General features: G+C 32.6%; 3 protein-coding genes across 3 annotated transcripts; 1 reads left to right on the forward strand and 2 right to left on the reverse strand.

Moving 5' to 3' along the window:
• Positions 1–7,589: 7,589 nt before the first annotated feature.
• LOC122590268 (exopolygalacturonase-like) lies at positions 7,590–9,200 on the reverse strand. The gene is made up of 3 exons (XM_043762596.1): positions 8,904–9,200; positions 8,069–8,584; positions 7,590–7,973 (listed from the first exon to the last, which is right to left on the reverse strand). Exons 1-3 carry the CDS (start codon positions 9,141–9,143, stop codon positions 7,746–7,748), a joined length of 984 nt encoding a protein of 327 aa, XP_043618531.1. The 5' UTR covers positions 9,144–9,200; the 3' UTR covers positions 7,590–7,745.
• Positions 9,201–14,015: 4,815 nt separating this feature from the next.
• LOC122589096 (presenilin-like protein At2g29900) lies at positions 14,016–15,500 on the reverse strand. Its single transcript, XM_043761340.1, has one exon. The coding sequence runs from the start codon at positions 15,264–15,266 to the stop codon at positions 14,049–14,051; it is 1,218 nt and encodes a 405-aa protein (XP_043617275.1). The 5' UTR covers positions 15,267–15,500; the 3' UTR covers positions 14,016–14,048.
• Positions 15,501–16,751: 1,251 nt separating this feature from the next.
• LOC122587163 (glycine-rich RNA-binding protein 2, mitochondrial-like) lies at positions 16,752–18,952 on the forward strand. The gene is made up of 5 exons (XM_043759251.1): positions 16,752–16,853; positions 17,253–17,407; positions 17,516–17,584; positions 18,038–18,144; positions 18,401–18,952. Exons 2-5 carry the CDS (start codon positions 17,272–17,274, stop codon positions 18,785–18,787), a joined length of 699 nt encoding a protein of 232 aa, XP_043615186.1. The 5' UTR covers positions 16,752–16,853; positions 17,253–17,271; the 3' UTR covers positions 18,788–18,952.
• Positions 18,953–21,008: the final 2,056 nt, after the last annotated feature.

The raw sequence follows: 21,008 nt of genomic DNA on the forward strand, positions 1-21,008 counted from the left end.
CATAAGTGAAAGTGTGTATATCATTTTTTTATTTTTTTTTTCATTTCCCACATTAACTACCAACACAATGAAACGTACAATTTGCCAACAGAATTTAAGATGTATATAACTAATTCATCAAGAAGTATACATAATTTATATTATCATAGTATATATATATATGTGTGTGTGTGTCTATATAAAAACTAGCTCTTTTGGGGCCTTTAAATTGGCATGCAATAGTCTTTAATTAGATAGATGTTTTAATTACTTATATAATATTAAGTCTGGGTAGTGATAGATATGCAAGAAAAAGACATGACATGAGACAGTGAGAGAGAGAGAGAGTTTCACTACTTTTAAATGTGCAGGGATACCTCCCTCAGAAGATATTAAAATTGAATACTTGTTAGACAAAATAATTGTAGAAAGATAATTAAGAAGCTAGAAGAAGAAGAAGAAGAAGAAGGTATAAATGGTCCCCCCAAAAAGGATCTTTCAGACATTTTTAATTTGCTTGTATTCATCAAGACAATAACCACAGAGACTACTATCACTGCCAATTTAGTCCTTCTAGCTAAAAGGTACGTGTTCGTAGATATATCTCACAAGTTCAAAACTTGTACTGATTATATATAGTTGATAAAGTTAGACCAATTAATTTAAATGATTAAGATGGATTAATCCCTTTTCAAAGGACTGTTTTGCTAAATTAAATTAAATTATTTAGATTTTTAATTCAAAGCAGAAAATTAAGATTCCCAACTTTTCCCTACCAAAATGTTTCCTAGCTTGTGAGATTAGAAGCTAGTACAGAGCTATATATCTTATGAGGCCTTTCAAGTTGCATTACTACTAGCTAGGCCACCTAGGTGGTGCTAATTGGCAGTAAATTTTAGCCATGAAATGAAGTGAAGGCAGTAACTTTTAGCTAGCAATAATGCAAAACGTTGAATATTGGTAAAAATGTGTCAGAAGGAAATGTAAGAATTAAGCATAGAAAAACTGTCATCTAGTAGACAGTACCCACATATGCAGCATTAAGTGTCACTATCTATAGAGAGAAAGAATTATGAAACAATGAGAAAAATGATTGACGAAATGATCCCCAAAAATGATGACAGACTCACAACGGAAAGAATGTGGAGTCATTTTCATGGCCAGCAAAAACTCATCATATCTCCTTTTGTTGCCTTTGCATGCTGCATATATACATAATTCATCCATCCATCCATCCGCCTGGTCTCATCATATCATACCTAGAGTGGCGCCATAAAATTCTAGGAAAAATAACGAGAAAGCTAGCTAGATAGAGATGTACCAACCACAATGATAAAATTAAAAATAAAGAAAAGAAAAAGTGCCTTTCTATGAAACGATTATACGAAACAAATAAAAACAAAACAAAGTAGGAGCACGCGGTCTCAAAACAAACTTGAGTAATTTTGACAAAGCGTTCGAATGTTTTTGCTTCTGTCGGGAGAAAATCTTTTTTAATTTGTCTCTGAAAGTTTTAATTTGTCTCTGCTTATTTTACCTTCAAATATTTAACGTACTAATTGATAAGCTGTTTGATATGAATAATATTCAATGTTCTGACACCCTCAAAACTGCTTATATGTCTGCTATATCCAAATGCGTGAAGCTTAATTATAAGCAAGCCTGAATATGCAATTAATCCTATCTAAGATCCATGCTGCTCTGTGTTGCACAGTTTGGTTGGTTTCTAGCTAGCTAGCTAGGATATGCACTTCCTATAAGTAGTATTGGTGTGAGCAGATGTCGATATATATAATGATATGTATTGTTGAACTGGGGCTATATTGATTTTAGACAATATAAGATGAGGCGGTGTATATGGTTTTTTTCTCAAACGGCAAAGTATATGAGTTATCAGCTCTAGCAAGTTGCCACAGAACAATTGCATAAATACATAATCATGGATAAGGCTCATCAGATGGGATTACAAGTTTTTTATTCTACAATTATAATATATTCCTACTAGCTAGCTTAGCTAGCTAGGGAAAGCTTAATTAACGCCACCAATTAAGGGTACGTACGTAGTTGGATGCTTCAAAGGGGAGACAAAATTAAGTAACCTTGTTTCTAGCTATGCGCGCTTTCAAAGGACCCAAACGGTGGCTAGTTCTAATGGTGGCCTCAAGAATCTTTTTCAACTTGGTAGGAACAAAGGGCCGAGGATGAGGCCATGTTAAGTTATATATGTGAGGTACCATTGCTAGCTTCTGGTTCATATTCTAGGACCAATAATGGGCGCATCTAAAGACAACAGTGGACCATCAGAGGTCTGAGGGTGCAGACTGCAGTGTGACTATGGTTCGTGCCATGCTTTGGTCACTGGACTAAAGTTGGTCACTTTGACTTGGTCACTCGAGTGTTGGTGCTGACTACTGAACCAATATATACAAGTCATGGTAACAAGATATATAAGATATATATATATATATATATATATATATATATATAGATGTGATTGTTCTGTTTAAATCTTGATTATCTATATTGGAAAGCATAGATAATTACAGTATTTTTAAAAGCGAATTCTCTAACGAATAATTAGAATGGTAACCAACTCTTATATGTTGTAAAAGGAAATTTTGTACCGGTAAGAAAAAAATGGAGGGGTTAGGTGTTTAGATCGAACCCCCAAAGAAAGAGTAACCTTCAAGAATAAGGCATGAACGAACTTTGTAAAACTACGAAGACCAGTGTTATAGACATCGGCTTTGTACAAACCGTCGAAGCCCAGCGTTTTCAACACTAGTCTTTGTATACGTGGCTCCAATTGGCACTAATTAAAGACCGATCTTCGTAATCTTACAAAAATCCAAACAAAGTTTCGTATAAACACTAGTCTTAATATACTTTGTCATTAGGGGGAAGTATTGGATTATAATGACAATAGTATATTAAGTATATATCAGTTATGTTAATAAATATAGTTAAGGGTTGGCCGTGTGAAGAAAATAAAGGCTAGCAGTTAGAGTCCCATATGGACACGACTGTTAACATGAAGCGGTACTAGGAATAGATATACCGGTTCGATATGTATATATATATGTATATTGTTGTACATTGTAAACCATTCGAATATCAGTTTCTTTATCCCTACTTTCTGTTCATTCGTTCTCTGATATACACACACACAATTATCAATTCCCTGTGATACTATGTATAATAATATAAACGGGATAAGTATCCTGGAATCTAACAAACTTTGGACGAATGTCTATAATAAGAAATAACTAAAGTTTTGTGTATTGTATGTAAACAACTTTAAAAAATGTTTATTGTATGTAAGAAAACATACGTAGCAACCATATAGAGGTGTCACTTATTTGATTTTAATTGGTTGAATACATTTTTTTACATATAATAAATATTTCGAGTTGTTTACATACAATACACACAACTTTAGTTATTTCCTACTATAGACATTCGTTCAAAGTTTCTTACATTACAATATACTTATCCCTAATAGAAACTGTAAAACTGGAATGCGTAAGTGATGGAATTCCGATTCCCTACATTCGTGTTACAATGTTATGTTAATTAGTTATCTACTCATCTCACTAGGCATACAAATCTGATAAAAACTCTTTGTTGGGCTTTATGAAGGCCGGCCCGGCTACATATATAAGAAGAATGATACCACCAAGGCACTAACTACTAAAGTCGAAGCAGAATATAAATCTTTAGTTACATAACACTGTTCATCTATAAGTTAAATAGGGGAGTGATATTATTACCACGTATTTGATAGATTTACCACAACTGTGCAATATTGTTTTGTACAGTCAACAGTAAAACTTATACGTTGTGGTACATCTATAAAAAAACGTGATACAAATATCATTTCCCATTAAATATGGTTTCTTTTTTGATAGGTACCTCAAAAAGTCGTACAGTTATATTGAAATAAAACACGTGTAATGTAACGCACGTGATTTATTAGGAACAGTAATTTACGTTTCTATATTTAAATGAGTTTTGGGACACGAATATCAGGAATAACCCTGTATGAGTTTTCGATTCATCTAAAGAGTATCATACACGATTTCTCCTAGAATATTGTACTCATTTGATATCGGACACTATTTTTAGCATGTTTTATTTTTCACATTAATTCATAAATGAGCCCTATAACTCTTGAAAGTGCTATTCATCAATGTTTTAATTTGTACAGTAATATAAAAGTCAAATAAAACTCTTGATGTGGTTTCTTAAATCTTTGATAAAAGTCATGTGTAGTGTCTTGGATTGGGTCTTCATATAATATAATCCAAAAGGTATGTGTGATCAACGTAGTAACCATCAAAGTAAACCAATACTTTGGGCCTTCAGCCCATCAAAAACCATATTATTAAAGTATCATATTTTTAGCCCAAGGAGTTGGTAAAGAAATCGATTTTTACTTTTATTGTTCTTAAGGCAGTATATATTGTGCATAACTAAAGGTAACACCGCAAAAACTCTAATAACCAAATAATTGCAGGATGCAACCATTTGACAGCAAGTGATTAATTAACGAGAGGTGGTTTAGAATTGGGTTCGGTGTAACAGATCCACCAAAAATGAGGAGATTAAAAATATAACCAAAGCTAACTTGACTTTGCTTTCTTTCCTATGTCCATCGTCCTACTAGCAAAATGCTAAAACAGTTGAATCATTTTATTATCAGCAAGCAAAACTGACATTATCCGAAAAGAAACACAACCGTCGCTTGACAAGAAAAATGTTGATTAGTGACCATTTACTTTAGTGACAACTAAAATTTGGTCACTAATAACCTTATTTAGTTACTATTAAAAAAAAAAGTAGCCACTGAATTTGGTCATTACACAAAATTAGTGGCCAAAAAATAATATTTTTTGGTCTCTAAACAAAATTAGTGACGGACTTATAGTAACGAAAAATGACCACTCAAAATTTGGTAATTAACCACAATAGTGACCAAATTTTTATTGTTAGTGACGAAAATTTGGTTATTATGATAAATTAGTGACCGAATGTTTTTCATCACTAAACAATATTTTTTTTGTAGTGTGTAGCGGAAGCCAATAAAAACACCGCAACAAGCCTACTTAGTTTGTCACTCTCCTTAGTCCTTACTAGAAGGCAAAAGTAATTTTCCCTTCTTAGAAGAACGGGGTAAAAATTGTTACATATCTTTGTTGTATGATATCGTGGTAGTATGACAATGGAGTATTGAATAAAGTGAAGAAGGAAGTGAAATATGTTGTTTGCAAGAGTGTGATGAAGGAAGTAGAAAAATGTTGTTACGAATAATGAAAGACGAACACTTTAACTATACATCTTTAAAAAAAATGTTAAAAAATTACTAAATTACTTAAATTTTAGAAATGCGATATATATTTAAAAGTATATTTGACCATTTAATATAGTCAAACTTTCTATTATGTAACTAATTAATAAGTATATTATAAATTATATTGGCATTGTACCCGCGCGATGCGGCGGCCGTTTGGTGGTGACGGCGGTCGCGGTGGCAATGAACTGTTGGTGGTGGGTGTAAGTAATTAATTTAATATAATTGATGTAAAAGGGTAATATGGATATTTTAAAAGATAAAGAATTGATGATGTAAATTAATTTATCAAGGGTAAAGTGGTAATTTTGCATCTAACACGTTTATGAGAGAGAAAGTGATAATTATTATAAGATAGTATAGAAGTATAGATATATCTCTACTCCTATATAAAAAAAAAGGGTCCTTTTTATTTTTAGTAATTTCTGTCTTTGAATTATCAGAATTGCTTTTTACATTTATTTTAATAATTAACACTTTAAGCCATTATCTTTTTAAATATTTCACTATCACCTTTACATCAACCTACATCATTTGAGACTTGACACCGCCACCACCAGAATTGATACCGTCACCGACAATACTAGACCATCGTGCCCATTAACGTCGCCGCATTACGCGGGTACCATGCTCGTAACTTTATAAAATTGAATTATAAAAATCTCTAACATATCTTATAAAATACAAATAAATTTTTTCATAATTTAAAATCACATAAAATAACTTATTTATTAAACTTTTTTTTTCCTTCTAAGAGTTATATATATTTCTTAACTATTAAATCACATGCCAAACTATTTAAGAGTAAGAAACCAGTTATAAAAGTTAGAACGATAACCACTACCACGTTCGAGGTGGTTAAATTACTTTTATAGTATAAAAATCCTTTAAAAATTTACGTGTCATATCACATGTTATGTGGTCGCGTCATGCCAGCAAATTACCAAGACAAATAACTTCTTTCACTAAAATTTATACATGGTTATAATACCTACTTTATATGGATGACATTAGTCAAGTGACGATCGAAGAGAAGTTTGATATGCGTACGGAAAATGTGATAATGATAATGAGTATCTTCTAATGCATGTGTATACATGTCAAAAACATCTAATTTTTTGCACGACAAATAGACAAGTGACCATAAAAAAGATTTTTGCACTACAAAATTTTTTTCATTTATTCACATTTGCTTTTAACAAGTGTGAAAAAACTGTTTAATTTATTCACACTTAAAAAAGTGTAAAAAATATTCACTTATAAAGTTGTGAAGAAATTTGAAAAGTTATAAGTTTTTCACACTTATATATGTGGAAAAAAAAGTTTCACACATTTAAGTGTGTCAAATTATCTTAATTATTCACACTTAAAAGTGTGAGGATTAATTTGTAAACTAAATTTTTTCACACAAGAGAAGTGTGAAGAATTTAGGTGTTACAATATAACTTTCACATTTTTAAATGTGAATATGTTTGACATTTGTTCACACTTTTGGGTGTGAACTTTTTCTTTTCACATATATAAGTGTGAAAAAATTATAAATTTTTAAATTTCTTCACACTTTTAAATGTGTATACTTTTTAAACATTTTTAAGTGTGAACAAATTAAAAAGTTTTTTCACACCTCTTAAAAGTAAGTATGAATATATATGACATTTTTATTGTACTGTTTTGAGAACTTTGATATGTGTACGGAAAATGTGACAAAAGATAATTACAACTTTATTACTTAATTTTTTTTGATTTCTCATTTTTGTATGACAGATTTGCAACATTTAATGTTTTGATTTTACTTAGAAACGAAATTAAAAATAAACTGTTATTAATCATTTTAATAAACCAAGTTTTTTTTTTTTTTTGAACATTAAGTTTGTTTGTTTTAAACAATTAAGCTTTCAAAATAAACTCAAGCAATTAATATATAGTTTGATCCATTGCATTGGTAGCCAATTCGGCTAGACTTGTGTTTAGTGAAATCGGCTAAAAGGAATAAAAAAGAAAGAGCAAGTTAATTAACAAAAAAAACCAATTGATCTGCTAGACCTTTTATAACTTTGGTAGAACCCGATAACATTAGGAGTTACTTTTTTTTCAAGTTAATTAACAAAGCATTGTGAATCTTTTTGAACTAAATACACATAACAAGAAACAATCAAACAAAATAGAAATCATATGAATACGATTTATATTGTTATTACTTACTTCAACACCTTCGCAACAAAACATTAAAACCAAAACAAAGACTAATTAAAAACTTCACATAGAACCCGGTTATAAAGCTTAATTTTAGCAAGCTTTCATTTACACAAAGCAACCGGAAAGAAACTTAAGACCTTCTCAGGTTGATCAAAACTAGTTTTAAATTATAAAGACGGAAGAGTGATCAAAGAGTTGAAGTAGCTAGCTAGTAGTAGTCCTATAGACAGCCCGATGGAAGTTGCAATCCATACGACGCTCCATAGACGTTCAAGCAAGAAGACTGCACTCGTCCTTCCGGCCCTCTGTAATCCAAGTTAATGTTCACGAGTTTCACCCCTTCACACGGGGCGCTCCTGCTACATTGCAACTTAACTGCAACCTGAGAACTCGACGTGCCACGAACTTTCCTAAATGTCACGTTCTTTATTTTAACGTTCGATTGCGCCTACAAAAAAAAAATGTCCACATTTAGAAACAAAAATTTATTAATTAAAACATCTATTTTGATACACAAAAAGAAGAGTAAATTAATTAAATTACCTTCCAGTTGCAAGGAGGTCTTGGGCAATATTGTTGATCGATAAAAATTGGATTATTGACATCATCCATAATGATATCATCAAATAAAAAATTAGTAGCAAGGCTAGGAGGAGAGGGTGCCCATGTTTTGATCCTTAATCCATTTTGGGTCCCTCTTAAAGTGGAATTTCTTATGACTATGCCGCTTACAGTTTCTTCGTTGCGGGTCCCACCTAGGCTGCCAACGCTAAACCCATGACCCGGCCCACAATGGACTCCAGTGATTTCAATATCGCGACTACCTTCAAGCATCGCGATACAATCATCACCGGTGCCTATGATACTGTCTCGGATGTTGATATTGCTCGAGATCCCAATATGGATACCATCCGTGTTGGGGCTATCCTCGGGTGCAATGATCCGAATGTGGCTCATGTTGAAGTTGTGGCACGCGAATAAGTTGAAATGCGCATTTTTGCTATTGATCGAATGTATGTAGTTCACTCTTGAATTAGTAACAAAATCAAACCGCATTGTCTATTTCATCAATCATTAAAAAAAAAAAAAAGATCATCAGTAAGTATATCAAACATCTAATATAATCTAATATACAATATGTATACAATTTTAATAGCTTTACAAAAAGTTTGAAAAATCCAGCATATTTAATGGTAACTGTCTACTTTCTTCAATCATTAAAATAATGGTCTTTAATTTCGGTTACATTTTCCGTTAACTATATGATGAAGTATATCCTTTATATATCAATTTCATTCTATAACTTATAATTACTATAATTTAGACTATCCACAATATTCCCTTTAACTAAAGGTAAGAAAATTGTAAATGAACTTACAATAGGAAGAGATCTGCACCGGGAATTGGTGGCGCAATCATTATAGCGCCACGCTGCCTCACCATGCCCAATCAAAAAACCGCCACCATTAAGCACCAACTGATCAACATACTTGAAACTAATCCAATGATCTAAGAAAAAGGTTGAAGGATTGTTAGAAGCCTCTAACGATCCTTTCAGATTAAAATTAATAGGTCCCTTGCACGGTCCAACAAATGCAACAGGACCGAGCATAAACATCCCATACGGTACTAAAACCGTAGCACCCCCATTACTTCCACACGCATCATTCCATGCTTGAAGAAAAGCCTAACAAAAATATATCACATTATACATTATAGAAAAATAAAATCACAAAAACGTAACCAATAGACTAAAACGTACGTGTACGATACCTTGGCGTTATCGGTAACACGATTAGGACGAGCACCGTACGACATGACATTGAAGGTGCGGGGCTCCGGAGGCTGGTAAGCAACGGCAGTTACTAGCAAAAATGAAAGCAAAGGGATGAAGGAGACCATTTTTATTTATTTTTTAGTATTGCTGATCAGTTAATTTGCATTGATTTATTTTCCACATTTCGGACGTGCTTATATAGTAGTATAAAAGTTACAAGTAATTCCAAAAGTTGACATATTAAATTGCGTAAATTTAGTTGGTGTTTGATCTTTGGCTTGATGATGATTGCGTCAATATCTAGAGTATATTATATTTGTAATGGAGATTTGTGTGTTAAAATAGACTCATATTACTTTTGATAGTTGCTTTTATGTTATGAAAGTTGTTGTCTCAAGAGCTTTGATTTTTTTATTTATTGACATATAAATCTTGGTTTAAGTTATTACAGGATTCGTAAATATATACATTAGTAGGAAATATATACAGAAATTTGTGGATTTATTTAACAAAATGTTTTTGTTAGATATAAGATTGCAAGAATATTTGTTCGTTTTTTGTAATTAACATATTGACATCTTCGACTTTATCTAAAAAGATATGAATTTTGGTGTATCAACCGTTTCACGTTTGTAACGATTCCAAAGAAATATCATATCATATATTGTTTATGTAAAATGTTTTATTTACAGTATATGATTTTCTCAATCTTCCACTATATACACTATATCCACGTAATATAATACATGTATACTTGTGTTAAAATAAAGTGATTTTTGCTAGTATTTATTACGGGTATATATACTCTATAGTTAAGTTATAGTTATATAAGTTATTGGTTTGTGATATTTTTTTTTTTAAAGGATGAGACTATGTAAAGGTCACACGTTTAAACTCTGACTCTTTACTAAAAAAATATAAATATCTTTGAAAATCGGCAAAAGTTATTAAGTTATAACATTTATTTGTGAAAGTACTAAAAATTTCAAAGATTTATTTACCAAAAATAAACGGTTCTTATCTAATTATATGTAATTGCTTCAAGTGTATTGCTATTCGAATTACAGATATACTTTCTAAAATTTTTTGGTAAAAATAGTTAAATGCTCATTTATATCAATGATTGGGGGGTTTTCATTTTTCAAGGATAGTATACAAAAATAACTTTTGGACCATTTAACATTTGCATTGTACAAAATAAATAAATAGTGTTATATGTTTAATAATACCACTATCAATTTCACCTCCATAGATTGAATACATACCGACAAAAAACAATACAGGACTTTTTTTTTTTCTATGTATAAAGGGGATACAGTATAACCTCTACAAATTAATAATGTTGAAACTGAGATCTTTTATTAATTTAACGAGTTATTAATTTATTGAATATAAATTTACAATACTTCTCTTATGTTGGGACTTGAAAAATTTATAAATTTATCAAGGTATTAATTTATCAAGTATTAGTTTATAGAGGTTCTACTATATATATAAACGGTGAATATTACATTTATTTAAGTCTTAACCATTACGGAGTATTTTTTTACTTTGAGTAATCTATTTGATTTCGAGTCTCACTTTATTATTGGGGATTTTCGAAAATCTTAAATTGCATGCTTAAGTATTTGTGTAATTTATCGGTATGAGTAAGATAAATTGCCATTTTTCTAGAAAATTCTATGATATTTAGCCATTAGATGTATCGCACTCAACATAAAATTAAATGTTAGTGTTATCATTGTTGGTTCTTAGTTTGTTGTCACATTTGCAAAAGGTTAATTCAACTTAATTTCTACGTTTCTTAAATTTAAACTTCTTTAGGTATAAATTAAAGAAACATGATATGGAATTTTATACATTAGTAACAGAATAATGATTATACTATCTTTTTTCATCAGTTAACAATAGTTGTTGTATATATGCTTTACAGTATCATAAAAATTTTTCAATATATCAATAATTTACTCTTTACTACACAACATTCCAACTCGTTACAAGTTTAGAATTTGTTAGAGAAGAAACCAACGGATTTGTTACTGTTAAATCTTTTATATGAGATACACCATCATATTTATTGATAGTATTAAAAAATATTATCATAAGCATGTGAAGATATACAAATAAAATATATGTATGTACTCTCTTTACGACTACGAGTGGTTCGTATATGCGTGAATGTTTTGTTCAAAGTCTATGTGCGTGAGTGTTATGAACTGCCATATCAAGTCATGATCAATATCTTAATTCCCACATCGCTATCTATTTTAAATTGCACATGTCCTTCTTTGTTCAATCACAATAATGTACAATATCTATTAAACTTTTACAATTCCTTTCCATATGCATAAAAATATACAAACAGAAAACCTTAGACACATTATTTAAAGTAAAAGTTACATCTTCTTGATTGCTCTATAAGACAATTACAGTAATGCTTTCTGCCGTTCTAGAAAAAAAAACAATTATAGTAATGCTTAGAAGTAAGGTTTAGGGTATAATTTAAAGGGTTTTGTTAAATGAAACTCTACGGACTTTCGTTAAGGTGTATTAATTAGTTGTACACTTACCATAAAAATTCAGGGGTGAGTTTTTAATATGAAAATGTACAATCTTTTTACATACGTTAAATGAAGCCCTAAGGTTTAGCATTTTCCTAATTTAATTTTTTTCAAGGTCTGGCATCATAATTATATATTAAATTTTATTTATTTCATTAATAAAATGTATAATTTAAATGTAACACCGTAATATATAAGAAGCATTTTTAGTCCAAAAGATGCAATTACTCCATGAGTACAACTCTACAAGGGTCAGGCAGATAAATTCATATGGTCACTAATCACTAATACCAGGGGCACCCTTTTTCACAACTGAATACAACCCAGGTTTTATATCTGTCTAATCTTGTGGTAAAAAATATGATTTTGCTAGTACACTAGTGACTGAATTGTGTTGTTGATTAATTGCAGGTGACAAATGTGACTTCTGCTTTCTTTCTTTTTTAGAACATCCTATCCCACTCCTACTTCTAAATTACACGCATGTTTGAGATGAAACCAGGACTCTCAGAAAACCCCTATTAACCTGTACTAACTGCTAAGTACTTGACCCTAGCCAAATAGATGGTAAAATGCGGTGGTTCAGTTGTTATCCAAAACGTCGTTCCATTGCAAAGTAACGGGTTGACTACCTATCGAGAGACAATTCAATCAAGATGTCTTACATGGTGAGATATGATCCAAGATACACACTAAGGATTCACCACAGGGCCTTGTTGGAGCATTATATTAATTGGCTCCCCCTCACTCATTTGGACAGCCAAAACAACCCCTCAATATCCCGTTGGCCCATTAAACCAATTTCTAGACCAGTACCAAATATGTGGAGAAATTGGTGAATCGAAACTCGGACGGGCTGTGCTCGGGCTTGTCAGCCGTTTTAGGACTTTTGCTCATCTCTAGTGGCCCGGCCAGAGTTCAGGTGTTTTTCGGGCTTTTAATTCTCGAGTACTGTATTTGGGCTTTTTGCTCATGGTGTAATGAAATTATGATGTAGAGTATACTTTATTCTGCATGCTTTTGGTAAAAAAAATATTTCAGCGATATGGTTTTTGGTTGATCAAACGGATACGTTGCTAGAAAGCCATACCAAATAATCTTCTAAATTGAGATAATTGTGTACATAATACATATGTTATTACAATCTCCAGAAACTTTGAGATGCATATCATACTAGATTCTTAAAAGGGTAAATTGCACATAAATGTACCATCTGATTCACATTTTCAGCTTGATGTACAAACTTTTCTAATTTTCAATTCAAGGTATCCAACTTACAATTCAACACACACAAAAAGACTTCATACCTCTCGACTAGGTTACCTGTAAGGTTCACAAAATTATCGTTGATTTACTGCTAAAAACAAAACCACGATATAGTATTATACCCAATTTGACAAGATAATGAACCATTAACCACAATTTCCAGCTCCAAGTTCTATCCTCATTCAAGATTTTTCTTGATACTAGGGGTATGACGATCAGGTAAATGTTACTTATTACATGCAAGAAATTCATAGATAAAATCATGGTTTGTTGTTAGTTATGACTGGCTATCTACTCAACAAATCAGTCCTTAAATCAGTGACAAAATATAAGTTAAACACCTAAAACTGAAAATAAAAGGTTCATACCTTACAGAAATGTGTGGTTTGTAATCGTAACTTTCAACAGTCCAAATCATGAGAATTGGCAGAAAACCGAGCAACTGTATCATTAAGTCCGCAGACCAATTATGCAACACATGTAGCTTAATCTCACTTCTTCTAATTCAAGAACAAAGAGGGCCACATAGGTGTTCAGCCAATTACCCTTCAGGACACCAAAAATGAAGGCCTGACTGTTCATGGTTTGGGTCTTGTTTCAGTTGTCTGTTAACTAAAATGGAGCACATAATCAAGCACATCGGTTTGGACAGAGATGGTTCCTGGTTTGCTTCCAGTTTTTATCAAAAACAATTTTAGCAGAAAAAGGCTCAGGTGTTTCAAAAGTTGACTCAAAAGTCAAAGTTAAATTCCTAATTCCTAAATAAACATTAACATGCAGGAATCAAGGATGAATTGCATTAAAGTCCTAGTCCCTAAATAAACATCAGATGAACGAAAACACATAACATATTAAAGTAGCAAAGATTTGTGAAGAATAAAGCATATACACTAATTTTCATGAAATTCATTAGAATATATCAAAACATTAAAAGATTCGAAGAACATTGTACAATGAATTCTTCAAGAAATACCCGAGTCAAGACATAAAACAATACTCCAAGCAAGACGGATACAGGAAGTGCAGGCAAAGCTTTCTGATATAAAGCAAGTAGAATAAGAGTAATACCAAGACCAGCTACGATGGCAAGGTAACAAGCGTATACTGTCATGAAATCATACATTGCAGCCCTTCCTACCAATACACTGTAGAAGATAAAGTCCCCCAATCCAAGCTTGATGGCACCCGTTGAACCCAACCCAATCCCCTCGAGAACCACATTCTCATTCTCACCCTCAAGCCCACGACTCCTAACTTGCTGAATCAAAGGCGCCGATAGCTCATGAACCTGACCTGTTTCCACATTCTCTACATTCCTTTCATTTTGAGAACTTCCAATCGACGGTGAATCAACTTGGGGACCGGTGTGTGATTCACGGTTTACCCCACTATCTCTCCATACCCTCCTTTGAATTACAGTATTAACTCTAGGATCCATTACTGGTCGGGCTTCATAAACAAGGGCAGGAATATCTTCATCTCTAGACATAGCAAGTTCGACCAATAACCTCAACGGACCACCAGGTAACAAAACAGCAGCAAGATCATATAGAGACATAGCAACCAAAAGAACCCAAGTAGTCCATTCAGGCAACATAGTAAACCAATAAGCAGTCAAAACCCCAATAACCACCATATAAGATTGAGTCACAAAGATAGGAACTTTCGACATAAAAACGGCCAAAACACCAACAATAGTAAAGTTAAACAACAACAACACATAACTAAATACATCAATAGCAATATGAAACACTTGAATCAACATTAGACCAATCTCACCACCCATGAATCCTAAAACAAGAAAGGCAGAAAACCCCATATAATACTTCAAGAACTGAGTACACCTAAAGTAAAAAAGAAGCACCAATAAGAAAGTGACAAGTGTCACAACTGTAACAAACACAAGTGAGTTCAAAAGGGCTCCTTTGAATTTATCCCATTCAGAATCAGATGTTGTTTCAGTGTAAGCTATTGTAGCTATAGTGGAAATTGAAGAAGGGCTTAATGCATCATTAGTGTTTAATATAGATACTAAAATGACAACTGAAAACATACAGATAGAAACTGGGGTTATGATTCTGATGATTTCTTCACCTAAAGAATCCAGAAGGGTTGCGGGTCTTGGATGTTGGTCCATTTTCTGATCTGGGATGAAATCAAAATTTGATCTTTTTAAAGTTTGGGGGAGAGACCGAAGACAGAAGTCACAGAACTGAAATATGGCTTGGTTTTTTGCTGAGATTGAATCTCTGTACGGTTGTTGGTGGTAACGGGTGGGTGGTTTGCGGGTTCAAATACGAGTCCAGGTTGTTGTTTTTAGGTCAAAGTGATCCCCAAAAAGTTGTTGATTATCACTCTTTGCCACATTGGACAATTTGCAAAAACTTCACTAAATTTTATTCTTTTCTAAGGCCATCCACAATCATCATTTTTGAAATACTTTTTTTTAAAAAAAAAATATAAGAATGAATATGGAATTGGATGTTATCTAAAAAAAAGAGCTTTATCAAAAAAAAAAACAACTTTGATTGCAATGGCAAAAAACTTTTAAAAGCTTAAAATAAATAAAATAATAAATTTTTAGATTGAAGATTTGTTGAAAAGCTTGATATCCACAAACCTATAGGCTCCAATTTAAACCTATTCATGTACTATAATATTTGATTTCAAGTTTTCGAAAGCTTTTTTATCATTAAAAGTAAAGGTTTTTTAAAAAAACCTCTTACATATTCTTACACTATTTTTTACAAAAAAAGCTTTTAAAAGCTTTTCATTGGAGATGCTCTAAGTAAATTTTAAATTTAAAAAACTTAACATATATTTAGTTATTTATCCGTTTCATATGTCTCATTGAAAACAAAAATGTAATATGAACATCATATCTTTGTAAAGTGTCATTTACAAATGTAATTTCAACACAAGTACACAACATTAAAACATGACTTATATGTCTACACAACCATATTTATAAAACTATTTCACATCCATAAGTAAACCATATAATCATATTTAAAGAGCTATCTTACATCTGTAAATCAACTCAAATGCATAAACAATTCAGAGATTGTATATATTGGTTCAAAGAGGGTTGATTTTCAAAAAATTTTTTAAGTAACACATATTTGTCTAAGATAAGAGATATAATATGTTAAATTGCAATTTTTATTTTTTATTTTACAAATTGATGTAGCAAATTAGTACCAATTACATTTAAATTCGTATTCTATTTCTTTATGTTTTCAATATTATTTTATGGAATTAGTACCAATTACATTTAAAATCATATTTTATTTCTTCTAATATTATTTTATACAAAATGGTAAATGAAGCTCATTTTATTAGTAACGAATGAAGTTTGTCATTAACATATGACATGAAGTATGTAACAAAATTTGTAATTTAGTCTAATCATTTGATCATTTCTGAACTCTTTTTCTAAGCAAATTAAAACGTCACGAGTAAAAATGAAACAAACAATACTTGAGGGGCTTCAAAAGTCACCTTCTATATTAGAGGCGTAGACAAAAGTTTATGGTGAATAAATCTTCTACGTGTGATCAAGGGCTTAGACTTATCCATCTAGATCCAACGGTGTATACTAATTCAAAGGCCCAAAACACCCCCTAAAAAATCTCATAAACCCTCATTACTTATCAGCCAAAAATACAGCCCTCTTCTCTCACTCTTTTGTTTTAGGGTTTTATTCATCAAACGCTCTCTCAAGGTATTTCACTCCCTTTTCATTTTCAACACTTTCGTTTTTATTATATTTCTTGATCATCTATATATCTTTCATTTTTATATTACATATATACAAACAAACACCTATATGTATATGTTCACTGTATGTTTTGTTTATTAAGGTTGTCTTTTAGATCTTATTGTTTTCTCTTGTTTATTTCTTGTATATTTGTTATATTTATGATTGTATATCTGTGTTGTTAGAGTGGAAATGAAAAAAAGTTTATATTTTTTTTAATGAAAGTTTTGTTTTTGTTTTGCGAATATAAAAAAGTTTCATTTTTGTCACCTGGGTGTGTGTCGTTTTGTTTGATCTAGATTCAGAAGTTTATATTTGTTATTATTGGTGTTTTTTTGATTAAAGGGGTTATTGTGGTTTTAGGTTACAAGATACAAAAAGTATGGCTTTTTTCAATAGAGCTCGTGGTATACTAAAGACAGTGGCGACTAAGAACATTAGTCATGAAATGTCGGGTGCTAGCCCGTCTTTATTTCAAATGATTCGATGTATGTCCAGTTCAAAAGTGTTTGTGGGAGGTAAATGCTGAATTGATTTGGGAATTCGATACGATTTGATTGTTATGAGTTTTACAGTGTGTGTAATGGTAATGCTTTTTTTCTTTAATTTCATTTTTGGTTTTGCAGGATTGGCATGGGCTACAGATGATTCTAGTTTGCGTGAAGCTTTTAGCGCGTATGGGCAAGTTCAAGAAGGTACGGATGTTACTTTATGGTAGAAAGAGATCTTTGTTGAGGTTTTATGTATCACGAAAATTTTTTTTGGCTGTTTACCGTGTGTTTTAATGTTCAGCAAATGTGATATTGGGTTCAGTTTAACTCGAGGTTTTACATTTATATTTCTTCTTCTGTTTTATGACTATTAAACATGTGTTTCAATTGTTTCTAGTGTTGATATGACTATACGCATGTGTATAATATCGTATGTGATATACTCAAAAAATGGGAATTAAGCTGTTAAAAGTTTTTTTTTTTTGCCAAATTTTACGTATAGTTGCATACAATGTATTTGTTACTGTCATTGTGTGATACAATTAAGAGCCAAGCTAGTTCTGTAATGTTGTTTCTCTTTCACCTGCTGTACCATCTCATTATTACTTTATGTTTTATGGTGATCAATTTCTCATAGCTTATTGTGATGTGAAACAGCTAGAGTGATCTTGGATAGAGAAACTGGCAGGTCCAGAGGTTTTGGATTTGTTACTTTTGATGACACCGAGGCTGCTTCTGCTGCCATCCAGGCAATGGACCAACGGGTATTTGTTTCTTACTTTCTTCTTTTATTAGTTGTGTGGGTTTAGATGCCCTTCTTCATGTGGGTTTGGTTAGCTTCAGGTTTCATACAGTATTAAAAGTGATTTCAGTTTTGACTTAATGAAACTTTCACACTCATCACTAACATGAACATATTTGTAATAATAACGGACAAATAAGTTGATGAAGTATGCCAACGTCCAAAGATGGAGATCCATAAGTATGTGCTAAAAATGGCTTTTTGAACCAAATTTGCAGGAGTTGCATGGCCGGACGGTGAGAGTGAACTATGCCAATGACAGACCACAAGGTGGAGGTGGTTTCCGGTCAGGTGGTGGCGGTTTTGGAGGTGGTGGTGGTTATGGTGGAGGCGGTTATGGAGGAGGTGGCGGTTATGGTGGTGGTGGTTACGGCGGAGGAGGCAGTGGTGGTTATGGTGGCGATGCTGCTGTTGGTGGATATGGTGGAAATAGTTATGGCAATGCCGGTGGCTTTGGGGGTGAACGTCAAAATTTCGGTGTTGGTGGCGATAGCTTTGCTAACGAGAGTGGTGATGCCGGAAACACCTTTGCTGCCGATGATGCTCCTGTAGAAGGAAGTTACAGAGACAATGATGAGCCTGATGACTTTGCCAAAAGAGCCTGATCACCTGCTATGAGTCAAGTTTATTTTCATCTGGACAGCTGTTTGCAGCTTATTATGGTCTTTTACTTTTTAAGTGTTTATTTTGTGGATGTTGAACCCGCAATGTAAAACTTTGACTCTAATGGTCTCAATCGGTTAAAACTTTATTTATGTTTCTGAGAACAATTAGTGTTCTTGTGGTTTTATAGGGATAAAAGATTGATTCCTGTGTTTGAACATCCACATTTTGTTTAAAGGTTCTGCATTTTAACACTAATTACATATTATTTTTATCTTATTCGTTGGTTTTGCATAACTACCGATTCAAAATGTATATTGCATGAATGCACCATTTAGCGACCAAATGTTGACTTTCAACATTATTGCTGCTTATTAAGGAAATTGCTCCCGTTGAATAAGAACTGGTCTGATTTCTTATCGAAAGTACTAGTTTTATAACGATGCCAACAACCTGTATTGAATAAGACCTGGCAAACCACCTGTCTTCGAAATCTAGTTCTCCAACAACCTTTATAACGATGCCAACAAGACCCTATTTCTTTCCTCAACTTCCAAGCTTTCATTCATAAAACAATGGCCGCCGTGCAGAATACAAGAGACCCTTGTCTAGTTTTCTCCAATGTATGTTTCTCATCCTCGTCTCAATCCTTAACATATCTACTTGTACCACCATCACCATTTTGCTAGCTAGGCTTCCTCTTTCTTACACACATATTCCATCTGATTCATTAAAAGTTGCAAGTCTATTACAAGCCTTACCTAAAGCATCAGCTGCTTCACCTGATAGATTCAAAATTTCAAATTTATCTACTTGGTTCATCTTCTACATCACTGCTCAAGAGATCATTCCAAGATTTGGGATTTTGGTCGTCTCCTTTCATTTGCTGATCCCAACACTCTGTCGAGATCGAAGAATCTCATGCAGCCGCAAGCTCATTTCTCTTGGAGAAACTGCACAGGTTTCAGAATGAGTTGTGTTGGCCCCCCTCTGGTCGTTGTTGATGTTATCTAGAATGTCAGCACTTGCTAATTCTACAAATAAATACGTAGATGGCCTCCTGATACATTTTCCCAAAAATGAATGTGTATGGTCAGACACATGATAAATGGTACAAGCTTCGGTATGCAGATTGGTTACCTCAATGAGATTTGGAATCTTCCTTTGTAAAAGAATCATTTTTGTTCATTTCTAAAAATCAATCAATGTCTCTACCATCTGATACTAAACTGAAGTTATAGTTTGTGATTATATTCTAATAACTTATTTTGATAGACAGTAGCTAGAGTGATCATAGAATAGAAACTGGCAGGTCCTGTGAAATCAGCAATGTATCTACAGGTCCTGTAAAACTGGCTTTGATGCTTACGCTGACTTTGAGGCTGCTTCCGCTGCAATGTATCTACGGGTATTCATTATTTTCCTCTCTCCTTCTGACTACATGGGTTCATGACACACTCTTTGTCCTATGAAATTAGCAATGTTTGGCTTCAGTTGTCTTCAAAGAATTAGCTACCTTTACCAAATATTTGAAGACCTTCAGTTAGTAAACACTAAACATATGAATCTTTGGATCCGCTTCAATTACACCGAGTATTTTAATGATAATGTGAAAATAAGTAATTTTTAGCGATGTGAAAAAAAACCTGTGACAACAATGACCGTCGCAAACAAATCTTTGCAGGAGTTATTGCTGGTGAATCAGTGAAAGTGAAATATACCTAAAATAGACCACAAGGTGTTGGCTGCCAACTAGGTGTTGATGATAGCTTTGCTAATAAAAGTGCTCTGCTAGAAATTCTGTTGCTAATGATGCTCCTCCTGTAGACGGAAGCACAGAGACAATGATGGACCTTATGATTTTGCAAAAGAGCTCGACCTATGCACCCGATCTTATTTTCAAGTGGACTGCTGTTTGCAGCTTATTATGGTTTGTTATTTTCTATTGTTCATCTTCTCCTTCTGTAGTTCTGTATGTTGAATTTGCATTGTAAAACATGACCCAGTCGGTTAAAACTTCATTCATGCTTGTAAGAGTAGTTTGTGGTTTAATAAGCTACAAAGATTGACTCCTCTGTTTATGTATTGTTTAAACAGTCGCATATTACTTTTATATTATTATATTTTTTTTGAACAGACTTTTACATCATTATATTATTCATCGTCTTCCAAGAATTGAGCAATGTGTGTATGGAAGAGATGCACAAAGTTACCTTGTAAATG

Source organism: Erigeron canadensis, chromosome 2 (genome assembly GCF_010389155.1).
Source record: "Erigeron canadensis isolate Cc75 chromosome 2, C_canadensis_v1, whole genome shotgun sequence".
Lineage (NCBI taxonomy): Eukaryota > Viridiplantae > Streptophyta > Magnoliopsida > Asterales > Asteraceae > Erigeron > Erigeron canadensis.